Below are 17,610 nucleotides of genomic sequence, written 5' to 3' on the forward strand. Positions count from 1 at the left end.
TAAGATCTCCAATGTATCACTTTCGCGAAATTAGTCAGTACTCAGGCACAAAGGTCGGTTTGGAACATCTCTGAGGAACTGTTACTTTCTAGGTCATAGGATACTTTTTGGTAGACAATATTTTTCTCTCATCAACATAATTTAGAGCAGTACAATAAAAGTTACTGACTTATAATATTCAAACACCCCGAATCAAAAGAGATATAATCAGTTGTTAACCATTTATACATATATTACACTGGCAAGCAAATGATGCTCTTTCAATTTTCTGAAACAGGTAGATGGTTTAATTCATCATTTTCTATTTTGGACAACAATGACACGAACAGAGTAACTGTTGTGCTTTTATTTCAATAGGAATCATAATACAAAGGAACACAAGCAGATCTATTGGAAACAGCTTTTGAAATCGAAGTTGGAAACAGCGTCGAACAAAACCAAAATACTGTAATGATAACAATCGTTTCTTTGAATTCTGAGCAGCTTACATAGTGGACTTACATATGGACACAGTCACAGTCATGAATTACTTTGCTTAAGAACCTAAGGCTAAAAAAGTACGATTTATAGTGTTTAATAATATATTAATAACGGAATTATTAATTTACAGCGGAGCCTGGAGAAGAACTACTTAGGAAGTCGGCAAAATTACACCATGCTAATGTAATGGCGCCTGACTTTATGTCTGAGAACTGCTGCGGCAGATATCAGAAGGTTCCAGGGAAGGGCATCAGTGGGACGTTCTGATGCCAGAAGCCCATGCGTTCGCCGAGTCTGTCGTGAGCGACGGTGAAGTTGGCCTGCATCAGCAGGTAGTTGCGGCTCGTCGCGTTGTACGGATGCCATATCACGGGATCCGTCCACGGAGTGGGAATCCTGCGGGAATACCAGAACATCGGTTCAGCATCTCCCAAAATATCGCAAAAATTGTATCGAGTGCGCTCTTGAAACGCATCGTTGAAACTTCATTAGGCAGCTTTATTATCATTCTGCTTCCATTACGGAAATTATCTGTAGTTACATGCAGAATATCACTGATTTGGATGAGTAAGTGCTTAAGGAGACCAAACAGCTAAGACTATCAGTCTCCTTCGTACAGAAGCAGTGTACTCAGTCTACTTGCGTATAGAGTAAATTATGGGTGCAAATGTGAGAAAGTGTTCTAAATGGTTACGTAGGGTGTATCTGGGGCAGGACATAGAAACCAGCCCACTATTCACTAAGTGGAATGTGGAAAAACCCCTACCAAACCACATTCTAACTGGCCGGCAATCCGACCACTTGTCGATAATCCCCCGGGTGGAACAGATAAGGGGTAGGTAATTACCTGTCCCGGAAGCGGTCGCATTAACACATGGGGCTAATCGGGTGGGTCACACGAATGGCTAGAATTACACAAGAGCAGATGGCCCCTGCGTTGAATACTTAGTACAGTGAGAATGTCCCCGGCTCGAACGAGAGTTGACGAAGCTTCCGCAGGGCTAATGATGAACCAGTTATCGACCATTGATATGCGAGCCATGTTTGGTGGGTCACATCATGCGAAATGTAGGTGGGGGAAGTAGTATATTGGTCGCACTATGAAGCGGACTTGTTAAACCCTCGCCTCATGTGGTGGGGCAGAGTCCCGAAAAAATCGAGGTCATACAGATAGGAAACGACATAGCAAGCATTACTGAGGAGCTGTTTGTTGTGACGTATTAGTGCGTGATTGATTTTCGACGTTAAACTGTGTCCTTGCGTTGTGATACATTTCATCAAAATTTACTTTAGCTGTGGATGGGCTGTTGTCACATATCTGTTGTTGCCCTCCAGCGAAATCCCAGACCAGCTTCACGAAAATGATCTGCAGAACTGAACTGAGTAGTGGAAACATCGAATAAGGACGTGTTTTGACTCAGATGGGATCTGCTTTGAAGCCACCGTCAGCGTATTTATGAAGTACACAGATCAGCGTAATGGGCTACATTCATGTGCGCCAGATCCCATGCACGAATTTTTCATCGACTGCCACGGAGACGATTCATTTGATAAGTTTCTGTTGAGCGAAGGAAAAGAGTTACATATCATTACTCAATGAGAAATAGCTCTTTCACAATGGGCTTAGTTTTGTTTCTTTTTTCATTACTCTTTTTCACTCTCAGTGCGGTTGCGGTTATATTCATTTGTCCATTTCAGTCAGAGGTCTTTGTAATTTCCGAAGTTTTAGACATAGCCTGAAATACAGATCTCCGTAATTAATCTTTTGTTTATTTGTAGGTACGTGCATCGAGTCCTGGCAAACTTTGAAATTCCTACGCCACTGTACCGTAGCGCAGCACATTTTTTTTTTTTTTTCAGTAATGTCTTCTGACTGGTTTGATGCGACCCCCACGAATTCCTCTCCTGTGCCAACCTCTTCGTCTCAGAGTAGCACTTGCAAACCTACATGTGTATTCCAGTCTCTGTTTCCCCCTACAGTTTTACTCTCTACAGCTTCTTCTACTACCATGGAAGTTATTTGCTGAGGTCTTAACAGATAACCCGCCATCCTGTCCCTTTTTCTTGTCGGTGATTTCGGTATTTTCCCTTCCTCGCCAATTCTCTGGAGAATCTCCTCATTCCTTACTTTTTCAGTACACCGAAGTTTTACCGTTCTTCTGTAGCACCGCATCTCAAATGCTTCGATTCTCTTCCGCTTTTCCCACAGTCCATGTTTCACTACCCGCCGCTCAGAAATTTCTTCCTCAAATTAAGGGCAATGTTTAATACTAGCGGAAATCTCTTGGTCAGAAATACCCTTTCCTGCAAGCTCCGTCCGCCAAGCGTCATTTTGCTGCATAGGTATAAGAATTTCTTAACTTTCCCGTCCTCGTGATCACCAGTTATGATGCCACAATTCGCTCTGTTCTCATTTCTGCTACTTGTTTTTTTCGTCTTTCTTCGATTTACTCTCAATCCACTTCGTTCTTGGTCTTCCACGTTTATTGATCCCTCTTGGCTCTTGTTCTCATTCTGTAACACCCGCCTTTCCTTAGAGCTTACTCTTATTTTTCTCAGAATTCGAACATATTACACGATTTGAAGTACTCAAAAGTTTTCTACAGCTCTGCAGTCGACAAATTTTATGAACGTCTTTCGATTTTCCTTTTGCCTTGTTGATATTATCAACTGCAACATCAGAACTGCCTCTCTTGGGCTTCTTGTTTTCCTAATGCCAAACAGATAGTCATCTAATACATTGTTAATTTTCTTTTCCGTTCCTCTGTATATTGTTCTCGTCAGAAAATTGGATGCATGAGCCATTAAACTGATTGTGTGATAATTGTCACATTTGTAGGCTCTCGCAATCTTCGGTATTCGGAATTATTTGGATAATATTTTTTAGAAAATCATATGATACATACCCAGAGTCTTACAATCCACACACCAACGTGAGTGGTCGTTTTGTTTCCACTTCCCCCAAATATTTTAGTATGTTAGCCATCTCTTCTTCTTTATTCGATCTTAAATCCTTCGAAGCTCTTTTACATTCTGTTTCTAATATTTGATCCGTAATCTCTTCCATATCGCCTCCTATCGCCTTCTATCACGTCAGACAAATCTTCCCCCTCATAGAGATCCTCGGTGTACTCTTTCCACCTCTACTCGCTGTCCTCTGCAATTAACAGTCCATTTACCATTGCACTCTTAACGTTGCCGCACTTGTTTTTAATTTCACCAAATGTTGTCTTCAACTCTTAGGATTTATTTCGTTCCTAAGTGACTTGGATTTATGTATTCCTGAATTTCCTTGGATATCTTTCTACTTCCTTCTCTCTTACATCAACTGCACTATTACTCCTGTCACCCATGGTCGCTCCACAGTTACCTTCTTGGTACGCGTGTTTCCTTTCTTTTCTGGTCGCCATTTTTAGAGATGCCCTTTCTTCTTCAACTGCAGTTGCCTATTGAGCTACTCGTTATCGCAGTAAGTAGTGCGTCAGAGAATTTCAATCGTATCTCTTCGTTCATTGGTACTTCCGTATCTCACTTCTTTGCACCTTAATTATTCCTGCACAGCCCCTTAAACTTATGCCTCTTCTCCTCTTAAGTTCAGCCTATTCTTCATCATTCCTTAACTGTGATCTATGTCTGTATCCACTCCTGGGTATGTCTTACCATCCGGTATTTGATTATGAAATCTCTGAGAGACCATGTCCTTATAATGAAATCAGACCGTCTATCCCGGCCTTTTCCAAGTATACCTCCTCCTCTTGTGATTGTTGAACAGAGTATTCACCACTATTAGCTGAAATGTATTGCAACACTCAGTCTTCCTCCTCTCTCATTCCTAGTACGAAGCACATATTCTCCCGTAACCTTTTCTTCTACTTCTTTCCCTACAACATTCCCTACAACCCTGTTCCAATCCCCATGACGATTAGACTTTCACCTCCCTTTATAAACTGAATTGTTGTTGTTGTTGTGGTCTTCAGTCCTGAGACTAATTTCATGCAGCTCTCCATGCTACTCTATCCTGTGCAAGCTTCTTCATCTCCCAGTACCTATTGCAACCTACATCCTTCTGAATCTGCTTAGTGTATTCATCTCTTGGTCTCCCTCTACGATTTTTACCCTCCACACTGCCCTCCAATACTAAATTTGAGATCCCTTGACGCCTCAGAACATGTCCTACCAACCGATCCCTTCTTCTAGTCAAGTTGTGCCACAAACTTCTCTTCTCCCCAATCCTATTCAATACTTCCTCATTAGTTACGTGATCTACCCATCTAATCTTCAGCATTCTTCTGTAGCACCACATTTCGAAAGATTCTATTCTCTTCTTGTCCAAACTATTTATCGTCCATGTTTCACTTCCATGCATGGCTACACTCCATACAAATACTTTCAGAAATGACTTCCTGACACTTAAATCTAGACTCGATGTTAACAAATTTCTCTTCTTCAGAAACGATTTCCTTGCCATTGCCAGTCTACATTTTATATCCTCTCTACTTCGACCATCATCAGTTATTTTGCTCCACAAATAGCAAAACTCCTTTACTACTTTAAGTGTCTCATTTCCTAATCTAATTCCCTCAACATCACCCGACTTAATTCGACTACATTCCATTATCCTCGTTTTGCTTTTGTTGATGTTCATCTTATATCCTCCTTTCAAGACGCTATCCATTCCATTCAACTGCTCTTCCAAGTCCTTTGCTGTCTCTGACAGAATTACAATGTCATCGGCGAACCTCAAAGTTTTTATTTCTTCTCCATGGATTTTAATACCTACTCCGAATTTTTCTTTTGTTTCCTTTACTGCTTGCTCAATATACAGATTGAATAACACCGGGGAGAGGCTACAACCCTGTCTTACTCCCTTCCCAACAACTACTTCCCTTTCGTGTCCCTCGACTCTTATAACTGCCATCTGGTTTCTGTAAAAATTGTAAATAGCCTTTCGCTCCCTGTATTTTACCCCTGCCACCTTTAGAATTTGAAAGAGAGTTTTCCAGTCAACATTGGCAAAAGCTTTCTCTAAGTCTACAAATGCTAGAAACGTAGGTTAGCCTTTCCTTAATATTTCTTCTAAGATAAGTCGTAAGGTCAGTATTGCATCACGTGTTCCAGTATTTCTACGGAATCCCAACTGATCTTCCCCGAGGTCGGCTTCTATTACTTTTTCCATTCGTCTGTAAAGAATTCGTGTTAGTATTTTGCAGCTGTGGCTTATTAAACTGATTGTTCGGTAATTTTCACATCTGTCAACAAGTGCTTTCTTTGGGATTGGAATTATTATATTCTTCTTGAAGTCTGAGGGTTTTTCGCCTGTTTCATACATCTTGCTCACCAGATGGTAGATTTTTGTCAGGACTGGCTCTCCCAAGGCCGTCAGTAGTTCTACTGGAATGTTGTCTACTCCCGGGGCCTTGTTTCGTCTCATGTCTGCTCTGTCAAACTCTTCACGCAGTATCGCATCTCCCATTTCATCTTCATCTACATCCTCTTCCATTTCCATAATATTGTCCTCAAGTACATCGCCCTTGTATAGACCCTGTATATACTCCTTCCACCTTTCTGCTTTCCCTTCTTTGCTTAGAACTGGGTTTCCATCTGAGATCTTGATTTTCATACAAGTGGTTCTCTTCTCTCCAAAGGTCTCTTTAAATTTCCTGTAGGCAGTATCTATCTTTCCCCTAGTGAGATAAGCCTCTACATCTTTTCATTTGTCCTCTAGCCAGCCCTGCTTAGCCATTTTGCACTTCCTGTCGATCTCATTTTTGAGACGTTTGTATTCCTTTTTGCCTGCTTCATTTACTGCATTTTTATATTTTCTCCTTTCATCAATTAAATTCAATATATCTTCTGTTACCCAAGGATTTCTACTAGCCCTCGTCTTTTTATCTACTTCATCCACTGCTGCCTTCACTATTTCATCCCTCAAAGCTACCCATTCTTCTTCTACTGTATTTCTTTCCCCCAGTCCTGTCAATTGTTCCCTTATGCTCTCCCTGAAACTCTGTACAACCTCTGGTTCTTTCAGTTTATCCAGGTCCCATCTCCTTAAGTTCCCACCTTTTTGCCGTTTCTTTAGTTTTAATCTACATGTCTTAACCAATAGATTGTGGTCAGAGTCCACATCTGCCCCTGGAAATGTCTTACAATGTAAAATCTGGTTCCTAAATCTCTGTCTTACCATTATATAATCTATCTGATACCTTTTAGTATCTCCAGGGTTCCTCCATGTATACAACCTTCTTTCATGATTCATAAACCAAGTGTTAGCTATGATTAAGTTGTGCTCTGTGCAAAATTCTACCAGGCGGCTTCCTCTTTCATTTCTTAGCCCCAATCCATATTCACCTACTACGTTTCATTCTCTCCCTTTTCCTACTACCGAATTCTAGTCACCCATGACTATTAAATTTTCATCACCCTGCACTATCCGAATAATTTCTTTTATTTCATCATACATTTCTTCAATTTCTTCGTCATCTGCAGAGCTTGTTGGCATATAAACTTGTACTACCGTAGTAGGTGTGGTCTTCGTATCTATCTTGGCTACAATAATGCGTTCACTATGCTGTTTGTAGTAGCTTACCCGCATTCCTATTTTCCTATTCATTATTAAACCTACTCCTGCATTACCCCTATTTGATTTTGTATTTATAACCCTGTAGTCACCTGACCAGAAGTCTTGTTCCTCCTGCCACCGAACTTCACTAATTCCCACTATATCTAACTTTAACCTATCCATTTCCCTTTTTAAATTTTCTAACCTACCTGTCCTATTAAGTGATCTGACATTCCTCGCTCCGATCCGTAGAACGCCAGTTTTCTATCTCCTGATAACGACATCCTCCTGAGTAGTCCCTGCCCGGAGATCCGAATGGGGGACTATTTTACCTCCGGAATATTTTACGCAAGAGGACGCCATCATCACTTAATCATACAGTAAAGCTGCATGCCCTCGGGAAAAATTACGGCCGTAGTTTCCCCTTGCTTTCAGCCGTTCGCAGTACGAGCACAGCAAGGCCGTTTTGGTTATTGTTACAAGGCCAGATCAGTCAATCATCCAGACTGTTGCCCCTGCAACTACTGAAAAGGCTGCTGCCCCTCTTCAGGAACCACACGTTTGTCTGGCCTCTCAACAGATACCCCTCCGTTGTGGTTGCACCTACGGTACGGCTATCTGTATCGTTGAGGCACGCAAGCCTCCCCACCAACGGCAAGGTCCATGGTTCATGGGGGGGAATTAGCTGTTCAATATCCTCACACACTTTCTCTATCTCTTCATCTTTGGCTTGCGACGTCGGAATATACCTGAACTATCGTTGTCTGTATTGGCTTGCTGTCGATGCTGATGAGAAACCCCTATCACTGAACTGTTCGCAATAACTCTCTCCCCGCGAATCCTTCCTATTCATAACGAATCTTACTCGCATTATACCGTTTTCTGCAGCTGTCAATGTTACTCTATATTCATCTTACCGGAAAACCTTGTCTTCTTTCCATAAATCCTTGTCTTCTTTCTACTTCAGTTCACTGACTCCACTAGCCGTGGTCTGATCCTCAGTATTTCCCTTTTCAGGTTTTCTAGCTTCCCTATCACTTTCAAACATCTGGCATTCTACGCCTCGTGTCATTGGTTATTCAGCTTTTTTCTAATGGTCACCTCCCCTTTGGCGAACCCCTCCCGGAGATCCGAATGTGGGACTAGTCCGGATCTTTTACCAACGGAGAGATCATCATGATACGTTTTTTAATTACCGATCACATGTCCTGTGGAGAGGCATTATGTGTTTTTAATGCAGTGGTTTACTTTGCCTTCTGCATCTTCATAACATGAATCATTTCTAACTTTTCCGCCTTCAGGGGCAGTTTACTACATCAAGGGCAAGAGTGTGCCCCTAACCTCTGTCCGCTCCTCCACCTGTTTCACAATGCCGTTGGATGAATGTGACTTTCTTGCCTGAAGTCTTCGGGCACAAAAGCCGATAATTTTTACTCAAATTTTAAGCAGAACGCTAGACGAGGACGTTTCGATTACTAATCAAAGAGTACACTTTTTTCATTCTTTCTGTGCCTACACTGGTGTCAGTCTACGGTCCTACTACCGAACTATTGTCAAAAGCTCATCCATTACATGCACATGTTTTTGCGTGAAGGTTTCACGATGTAACAATAACAGTTGTTTCATGAAATTACCAAATCATTCTAGCCGAGGATATTCGATCAATAAAGAGCCACAGATCGCTTTTGTATCCCTTCCGCACATGTCCGTGATGTTTCTAACGGACCTTTGCACCTACCTTACTTGAGGGAAAGGAATTGTGGTTCTCTCATCTTACACCTTACTTTTCTTAAGATTTTCGAGAGGTGATGGAACCTTTACGAGAAAACAATAGATGTCATACGGGAAATACATTTGATAGTGTGTTTCTGGCCGTTCCTCCAAGTTGTCATTTTCATTTTATGTACAATATTTCCGCGATCGGTCTAGCCGTCTTCTTCAGGTGCCACCAGTGTTGCTTATTTGCTGCCTGGAGTCCCAGCTTGACTGTGAACTATTTTTGGTCTCACATCACACCTTTTAACAGCCTCTCCCGAAGACCCGAGATTACAGGAATATAATTACCGAACTCCGGAGTTGCTTGGTGGGTTCGTTCGCTCGGAGTCCTTCGTCAATAGTGTGTGTCGCAAACAAGTCAGTTAGTGGCGAAATTCTAAATGTAGTGAGTTGCGACGTTAATTGTTATTGGAAAAGAGAACCAGGAGTGGCTGTGTATGGACACTCTTTAAGTGGTAATGAGAAACTTTAAGATCGCTCTTTTATCGAAGTCCTAGGAATTGAATTCCGAGTGGACTGCAAATAATCAACATGTTTTGTGTGTAGTCCGTATTCTACATTTGCGTGGCGAGTGAAGTATTAAAACCACACACTTACAATAGAACAGTTTGTCGCAAAACAGGAATTTCTGCGTAACGGAACTTTCGGGAGATTTAGGTTCTGTACTGTACCAAGTGTGGATTACAGCAATAAAATTTTTGTATTTTATAAATAACTTTGCGTGTGAGTGTGCGTGGGTATGCGTGTCTGTATGTGTGTTTGTGTGTGCGTGTGTGTTGTGTGTGTGTGTGTGTGTGTGTGTGTGTGTGAGTGGAAATACTGAATATACTTGGTTACTGCGGTTACTGCAAACAGTGGTTCAAATGGCTCTGAGCACTGTGGGACTTAACATCTGTGATCATCAGTCCCCTAGAACTTAGAACTACTTAAACCTAACTAACCTAAGGACATCACACAGCACCCAGTCATCACGAGGCACAGAAATGCAAACAGTGGATTTCTTGATTTTTGTTAATACTTCCTCATTTCTTTTATAGTAGTGATTGGTAATTTACCTTCCAGCCAGAATGTGGAAAGGTGGACTGCAGGTTTCGAGTGACACGTTACCATTATTTTCTGATTAGTCATTAAAGCAATTTACAAGTCCTTATGGCTAGGTTGAAATAACACTTTTAGAACCTTGCAAAACTCGCTGTGCGACACAATCCAAGGTCGTGATTGTGACTCGTCGCATAGCATTCTTGTCGTCTAGACTTTAACCAAGGTCAAGACTTCATATCTTGCAATACGTTTGGCTGAATTCCTATGATAAATTTATGAATTAGACGTCTGCAGATTTTTTGATCTGATGTATACAGCGTGATTATAATTAAAGTTTGACTTTCAAAGCGCTGTAGATATAACACCACTGGTCAGAAGGACGTCAAATTGCAACGGAATATTATCGGAGAAGTGGGTAAACGTATGGCAGAAGAAAACAAAATAGTTACAGAATGTAGCAATAGATGGCACTGTAAGCATCATAATTTAATAGTGGTGGACTACAAATGACAAATGAATTATACAATGCCTAAGGTGTACGTTTGACTTTAAAGAAGCTGTACTACTCAGTGTGCATGGGTGTACAGGTGTGAGACTGTTAGTTACGTAAGCCCATCCACCACGGCAAGGTCATACCGCATCGGATGGGAAATATCGGTTTTTAATTGTCCTGAGGCCAAAAACCGCATAAAAAGCATCTATCACATGTTTTTAATTGTCATGAGACCAAAAATCGTATAAAAAGCATCAATCAAAGTCAAATCGGATTATTAATTTCCGTGTGACTGACGTAAAACATGTTCAATACGCTGTCAACCGTTTTCTGCAACAAGTTGAAATCGAGAAACAGCATGTTCCACAACTGATTGAAGTGTTTCCGGAGTCATGTTCAGAATGTGTTACGCAATGCGTGCCTTCAATGCAGCTAAGTTTGCAGTCGGGACACTGAACACAACGTCTTTCAGATAGCCACACAGCCAGAAGTGATCGGGACGGACAGGCTGTGGGAAATGGCGGCTGATAATTCTAGTATTTCTGAAATGGTGCTTCAGCAGCTGCTTAACCGATTTGCAATGTGCGGATGGGCGCCATCTTGTATAAATATGATCCCATCCATACATCCACGCTGTTGGATAGCTGGAATAATGTTGTTACGCAAAAGACACTCATAGCGCTTACCAGTGACGGTACAGGTAACAGGACCGGAAGCACCTGTCTCTCCGAAAAAAATATAGCCCTATGATAAATGATGCAGTAGGCCCGCACCACACAGTGACCTTTTCAGGACGAAGTGGTAGTGTTTCATTCGCGTGTGGATTTTCCGTTACCCATATTCGACAATTCTGTGTATTGACATATCCTGTCAGATGAGAGTGGGCTTCGTCTGTCAACAAAATCTTCCACAGCCAATCATTGTCCGCTTCCACGAGAGCAAGAAACTCTAAAGAAAAGGTCTCTCTTGCTGGCAGGTCAACATGATGCTTCTTGTTGACCTGCCAGCAAGAGAATGGGTAATGTTGAATGGATAGCAAAGAAGAATGTTTCGTAGGATTTTACGCACCGTGCTCACGGGTATGTCCAACGTTCGGGCAAATCTCCGTGCCCACTACCACTCGTCTGCTTCTGCATTGCTGTGGCCACTGCTTCCACTAACGCCGAATCAATTCGTTTCCTCCCTCTACCAGGTTGCACACCAAAAGAACCCGTCTTTTCGAATTTCCTTATCATTTTCTCCAGACCCAGGGCAGTCATCGGACCAATGCCTTTTTTCAAACTCTTCAGTGTCCGGAACTTCTGCAGAGGGTTGTGTGCACAGTCATTATTCTTGTAACACAGTTTTACAAGCACAATGAGATCCTGCATTAAGACAGTCATTGTGAACGTCGCAGACACGAAAGGAGAAAAGCCATGTACCTGGCGTGTTTATATCAACTTCAATTGGTCGTGCCCATGGCAGGTGCTTTCATTTACGTATTCTGACACATACAGCGCCATCTATTGATCAATTTTCACGCTATTTTTTTTCTTCTGCCATATGTTTGTCCCCCTCTCAGATAATATTCCGTTGCAATATGACATCATTCTGACCAGTGGTGTTATTTCTACAGCGTTTTGGAAATTTAACTATAATCACTATGTATTACATAATACGCATTTGATCTTAACTATGTCTTACAAAAAACTGTGCCTAGGTCAAGACCAATTCACTTACCTGTTTCCTCGCTAAGCCTTGTGTTTCATTATTAAGAACAAACCGATTATTTGTTCAACAAAACGTCGTGAAATCCCAATACTGCTAAAGCGTACTTGCAGCTATTTGATTTCTTTGATGAATTACGGTTACACATTTGTTACTATGTGCTTAACAGCCAGCCGAGGTCATACTGAATTAAGGGTGCATTTTCTGAACTTTTCCATTTCATAAGTACACGCTCTTACCCATGTTTGGCAAAGTTGGTCCAGATATGCAGGAAATGCCTTCGTACACGGTCCTCCTCGGAATTTGGATCCAGATTGTAGTTCACGCCGTTCCTCAGGAAGAGGAAAGGCAGTTCACCGTTGTGTGTTACCCCTGCAACAGCATACAAACATCGCTCAAAACAGCACTCTGTACAGTCGGTTTTCTGCTGTCAGTAGATTCTGAGCTTACAATAGACATGTAACAATCACTTTTCCTTAGTATAATGAAATGTAAAAGGCGATATTCATGCGTTATTAAAGTTGATGGTAACATAATGGCGTCCAATGCCAAATTTTTCAATACTGTCGTTAGCCCTTAGAACTTATAGAGCGTAATGTGTGAGAGAAATTTACTGTTATATGATCGACTACATTTCGTATAAAGCTCGTATAAATGAGCGTCACTTTGTTAACAGTGTTGCGATACATATACTAGGACTATACCAAAGGAATTCGTCTAGCTTCTCTATTCACTTTGAATATCCGCCGATGCGCTTCGTCCTGTAAGTTTTGTGTAGGTAGTATTATTCCTGAGAAATACCAGAACATGTCCGCCTGACACATGAATACGATATTTCCGTTTCGTGTCCACTCAGACAGTTTACACATAATTTCACTGTATCTATGTTTCGTACAGCGATTAACATTATTACGTGTAGGTGGAATGAACCTCTCTCTTTTCTATAATACCTCATAGTGCATCGTTTTCGTTTAGAATGCAATTACTAATAGAACACTAGAAAACGGTTCGATGATGCGCTATACAAGTCGGCGCTACGATGATGACATACGAGGGCTATTCGGAAAGCCGATCGGTCGCGAAATGGAAACCACTGTGGAAATCCGATGAATTTTCGGACAAATGTGTTGGGTAGTGCCTCTAGTATGCCGTTAGATCGCGATACTTCGCTCTTTTCAATTCTGCGTGCACTGTGAGCACGTAAAGACGCCTAGAAAACAGTTCCCCGCCAAGAATAAGGGCCTGGTAGAAATTTCGCCGAGATCGTGCAGCCCACATAACATAATTTCCAAGCGTTTCGTTCATGACAATTCTCAGCCGCACTCTGCAGAGGCAGTTAATATGTTCCTGCAGCGTTTTCCACGGGAAGTGTTTGATCACCCTCAAGACAGTCCGTAACAGGGTCGTCCTGAGTTTCATTTCTGCTTACATGAACCGCTTGCTATGAAGACATTTTGACACGGAAACCAGCTGTAGACGTGCGTAGAGAATTGGCGGAAAGCATAGGAGACCCCCTACTATGACAAGGGTATTGGAAAGTTGGTACAACACTACAACAAAAGTCTAAGACGGAGCGGCGACTATCTAGAGAAATAGCTGTAAGGTATAGCTAACTACTCCCAATATTTTTTTTTATTATTTTCACTGTGGTTTTGATTTCGTGACCGAACAGAACTTCGTATCCCAATAGCCCTCGCAGAAAGCTAACTAACGGAGGATAGTAAGGCTGCAAATCATTATCCACTATTATGCATAAAGACTCTAGTCTACATGGCTGTAATGGGCAGTACATCCTTGTCCACAGTGACGGTTATACACCGGAGCACTGTGACGGTTGTAGACCTGTCTACATAGATGATTCCAACCTGGACCGGTACAACACATGCCACGTCGCCGACTTCCATTGTTCACAAAGGACGACGGCCCAGAGCGTAACCAGTAAATGAACTTCGTCGCTTGACGTGATGAATGGGAACAGTCACGTACAGAAGCTTGTGTAAGTGTTAGCAACTACTATGGCGGCAGTAGTATGACAGACAACATTATTGAGCGTCATAGAGGACAATGTGTGATGATTCTCCGGAAGTGTGGCTTTGATGAAAGAGCAACGAAAGCAGACAATCAAATAGATAAGAAGACAAGCCCTACCAGAAAAAATTGGCTCTGAGCACTATGGGACTTAACATCTGTGGTCATCAGTCCCCTAGAACTTAGAACTACTTAAACCTAACTAACCTAAGGGCATCACACACATCCATGCCCGAGGCAGGATTCGAACCTGCGACCGTAACAGTCGCGCAAGGCCTACCAGAAATCTTGGATAACACAGAAGATATTGAATTTAACCGATGAAAGAAGGAAATATAAAAATGCAGCAAATGAAGAAGGCGAAAGGGAACACAAACGTCTAGAAAATGAGACTAACACGAAGCGCAAAATGGTTAAGGAGGAATAACAAGTGGACAAATGTATGGATTTAGGAGCATATTTCACTACAGGAGAGAATTATACCGCCGAAATATGAATTAAAAAGACGTATTGAGAGAAAGGAAGCTGGTACTGACAACTGGGAATATTAACGAACAATAAGTTTAATGAGTTACGGTTGCAAAATACTAAACCGAATTCTTTACAGAAGACTCGAAAAACTGGTAGTAGATGACCTCGGGGAAGATCAGTGTGGATTCCGGATAATTGTATGCACGCGCAAGGCAATACTGCTCCTGCGACTCATCTTAGAAGATAGGTTAAGGAAAGGGAAACCTATGTTTATATCATTTGTAGACTTAGAGAAAGTTTTTGACAATGTTGACTGAAACACTTTCTTTGAAATTCTAATGGAGGCGTGGGTAAAATACAGGTAGCAAAAGGCAGTTTACAGTTTGTACAGAAACCAGGCGGCAGTGAGACTCGAGAGGCCTGAAGGGAAGCAGTTGTTGAAAATAGAGGGAGATAGGGTTGTAGCCTATCCCCAATGTTATGCACTTTGTACACTGGGAAAGCAGTAAAGGAAACCAAAGAAAAATCTGGAATAGGAATTTATCCCTGCAGAAATAAATGTTTGAGGTTTGTCGATGACATTGAAAATCTGTCAGAGACAGCTAAACACTTTGAAGAGCGGGTGAAAGGAATGGACAGTGCCTTGAAAGGAGGGCATAGATGAAAATCAGCAAAAGCAAAACGAAGATAATGGAAAGTAATCAAATTAAATCAGGTTATACTGAGAGGATTAAATTAGAAAACAAGACATTGGATGAGTTTTGATAATTGCGCAGCAACAAACTGTAGATGTTCGATGTAGTGGGGATATAAAATGAAGACTGGCAATGACAAGGAAAGGGTTTGAGAACAGCACATTCCAAGCCGTCTCAGGTATGCTCAATAATGTTCATGTCTGGTGCGTTTACTGGCCACAGACTTAAGTGTTAGAAAGTCTTTTCTGAAAATATTTGTCTGTAGTGCAGGTACGTACGGAAATGAGACATACACGATAAACAGTTTGGACAAGATGAAAAAAATGGTTCAAATGGCTCTGAGCACTATAGGACTTTACATCTGAGGTCATCAGTCCCCTAGAACTTAGAACTACTTAAACCTAAATAACCTAAGGACATCACACACATCCATGCCCGAGGCAGGATTCGAACCTGCGACTGTAGCGGTCACGCGGTTCCAGACTGAAGCGCCTAGAACCGTACAGCCACACCGGCCAGCGGACAAGAAGAGAACTGAAGCTCTAGGAAGGTGGTGTTACACGTACATCTGCTCGGTGCAATTTGAAATGAGAGTTGCCCAACCAGGCAACATGTTTTCAGTCATCAACAGTCGAATGTCGGTGTTGACGGGCGCAGAAAAGGCATACAGTTTTGTGTGGTGCAGTCATCAAGGGTCAGTGTGTGAATGGTTTGCACGCTGACGCTTGTGATGGCCTAGTCGATGACCCAGTATTGCTGAAGGGTTGCACTTCTGTCAGGTTGAATGATTCTCTTCGGTCGTCGTTGGCTCCGTTCTTGCAGGTCGCAGCGACGTTGGAGATTTGATGTTTTACGGGATTCGTGATATTGTAATACGTCGTGGTCTCCTGACCTTCATTGCTTACATATTCTACCCTCAAAATCATATTCCTCACATCAAGACGCTTCATTCGAACCTAAGGTCGATAAGATAAAGTCAATGCTGTATGAATTCATGTAAACGATATGCAAATAACTTATAAATCGCAAGTGCGCACCATGGTTGAAATGCTCAAGGCTGGCATACACACACACATTCCAGACATGACGGTCACAGGAGTTTTTAGTTCAGGAGACGCAAACCGCACAACAGGGCGCCAGTCCCTTCAGAGGACAAGTCAATTCCAAACGCCGAGATGGTGCCCGTGGAGGGGACAGCGGGTGCCCGAGTGAAAGGGGGAACGACCCCGAGTTCGGCTTAAAAGCACATTCCGCTACATTGTGTGGGAGCAGCCATCCTACGCATTCTTTACACATAGCACACAGTTTCAGAGATTTTCACAGGGAGACAGCAAATGCCAAACGCCATTGTTACGGATTTCTGGATTGGTCGCCCTAAACAAAACGTCATTCTCCCGTTTTAGAGGAGCAATGCTGATTGAGAGACGATATTTCTGACGCCTTGAGCTAAAGGAATAATGGAAGAGATCGAAAGATATACCCCTTCATGTCTGGCATGGAGAGGCGCCATTCCGTTGTCGCTCTTAGAGCGAGGAACAAGTCTCTCCTCAGTACTTCACTGGGAGAGCACCTCTGTCGAGAGCGAATCGAAGTGCTACTCTATATTGAGTCCTTGCGATTAAGCGTTGTTCACTGTGTTGGCCAACATACTTATTGTGTGGTGTGAATGGACAGAGTTATAGTTAAATGCCTGTGAGCGAATTTTGAGTGGCATTGCGGTGGACTGATTATCTGACCGGTGTACCACGCCAATAGACTAGGGGCGAATAGGAATCCTTGACTTCATCAACGCATAGGGAGAGTTTGATTGGCGAAGGTCAGTCCAGATAGAACGAGAGTTATCTTATTTGTCAGCAGCGAGCGGTGCAGACAGCAGTCATCGCAGCTTATGGTATTGTGCGCTACAGCTATTGCGAGCCCCATATTTCCTCCACAACAATACACTTCGCTGCATTTCACACACGACAGCCTCGACCATACCCAGCAACATTCTAAAGGATAATTATTCAAGTTGAGTAGGTGCGCCTCTCAGCCATTCTGCCAAGTCATCAACCATCTTAAACTTTGTATAGAAATTTGATTAGCAAATCCTATCCTTGAGAGGTAACTTCACATTCCGAAAAGAACTAGGATATAACTTGTTCAATTCATAACGAAAAGTGCCATTGTGATTTTCGGAATTTTTGCAAAATAAATCATAAATTTCTTTAGTTTCATGTTTTTCTTACACTAACTAGCACTACTCTAGTACCCAAGTATCCCACTACTTACGTAAGAAATTTTGTGAATTTTTGTGTCATTTCCTTACAGCGGACGACTCCAGAAGATATTTATTGCTGAAAGTTTTTCAGGTATTT

General features: G+C 42.1%; 1 protein-coding gene across 1 annotated transcript in view; it reads right to left on the minus strand.

Annotated features, from left to right (window-relative positions):
- Nucleotides 1-331: 331 nt before the first annotated feature.
- The window catches only part of LOC126251380 (juvenile hormone esterase-like), a 119,500-nt gene continuing 102,221 nt past the window's right edge, over nucleotides 332-17,610 (minus strand). Inside the window, exons 10-11 of the mRNA XM_049951765.1 lie at nucleotides 12,299-12,431; nucleotides 332-876 (exon numbers count right to left, since the gene is read on the minus strand). Coding sequence (XP_049807722.1) covers nucleotides 708-876; nucleotides 12,299-12,431 — 302 coding nt within the window. The 3' untranslated portion in view covers nucleotides 332-707. The remainder of the gene's footprint in view (nucleotides 877-12,298; nucleotides 12,432-17,610) is intronic.

This window comes from Schistocerca nitens, chromosome 4 (assembly GCF_023898315.1).
Source record: "Schistocerca nitens isolate TAMUIC-IGC-003100 chromosome 4, iqSchNite1.1, whole genome shotgun sequence".
Lineage (NCBI taxonomy): Eukaryota > Metazoa > Arthropoda > Insecta > Orthoptera > Acrididae > Schistocerca > Schistocerca nitens.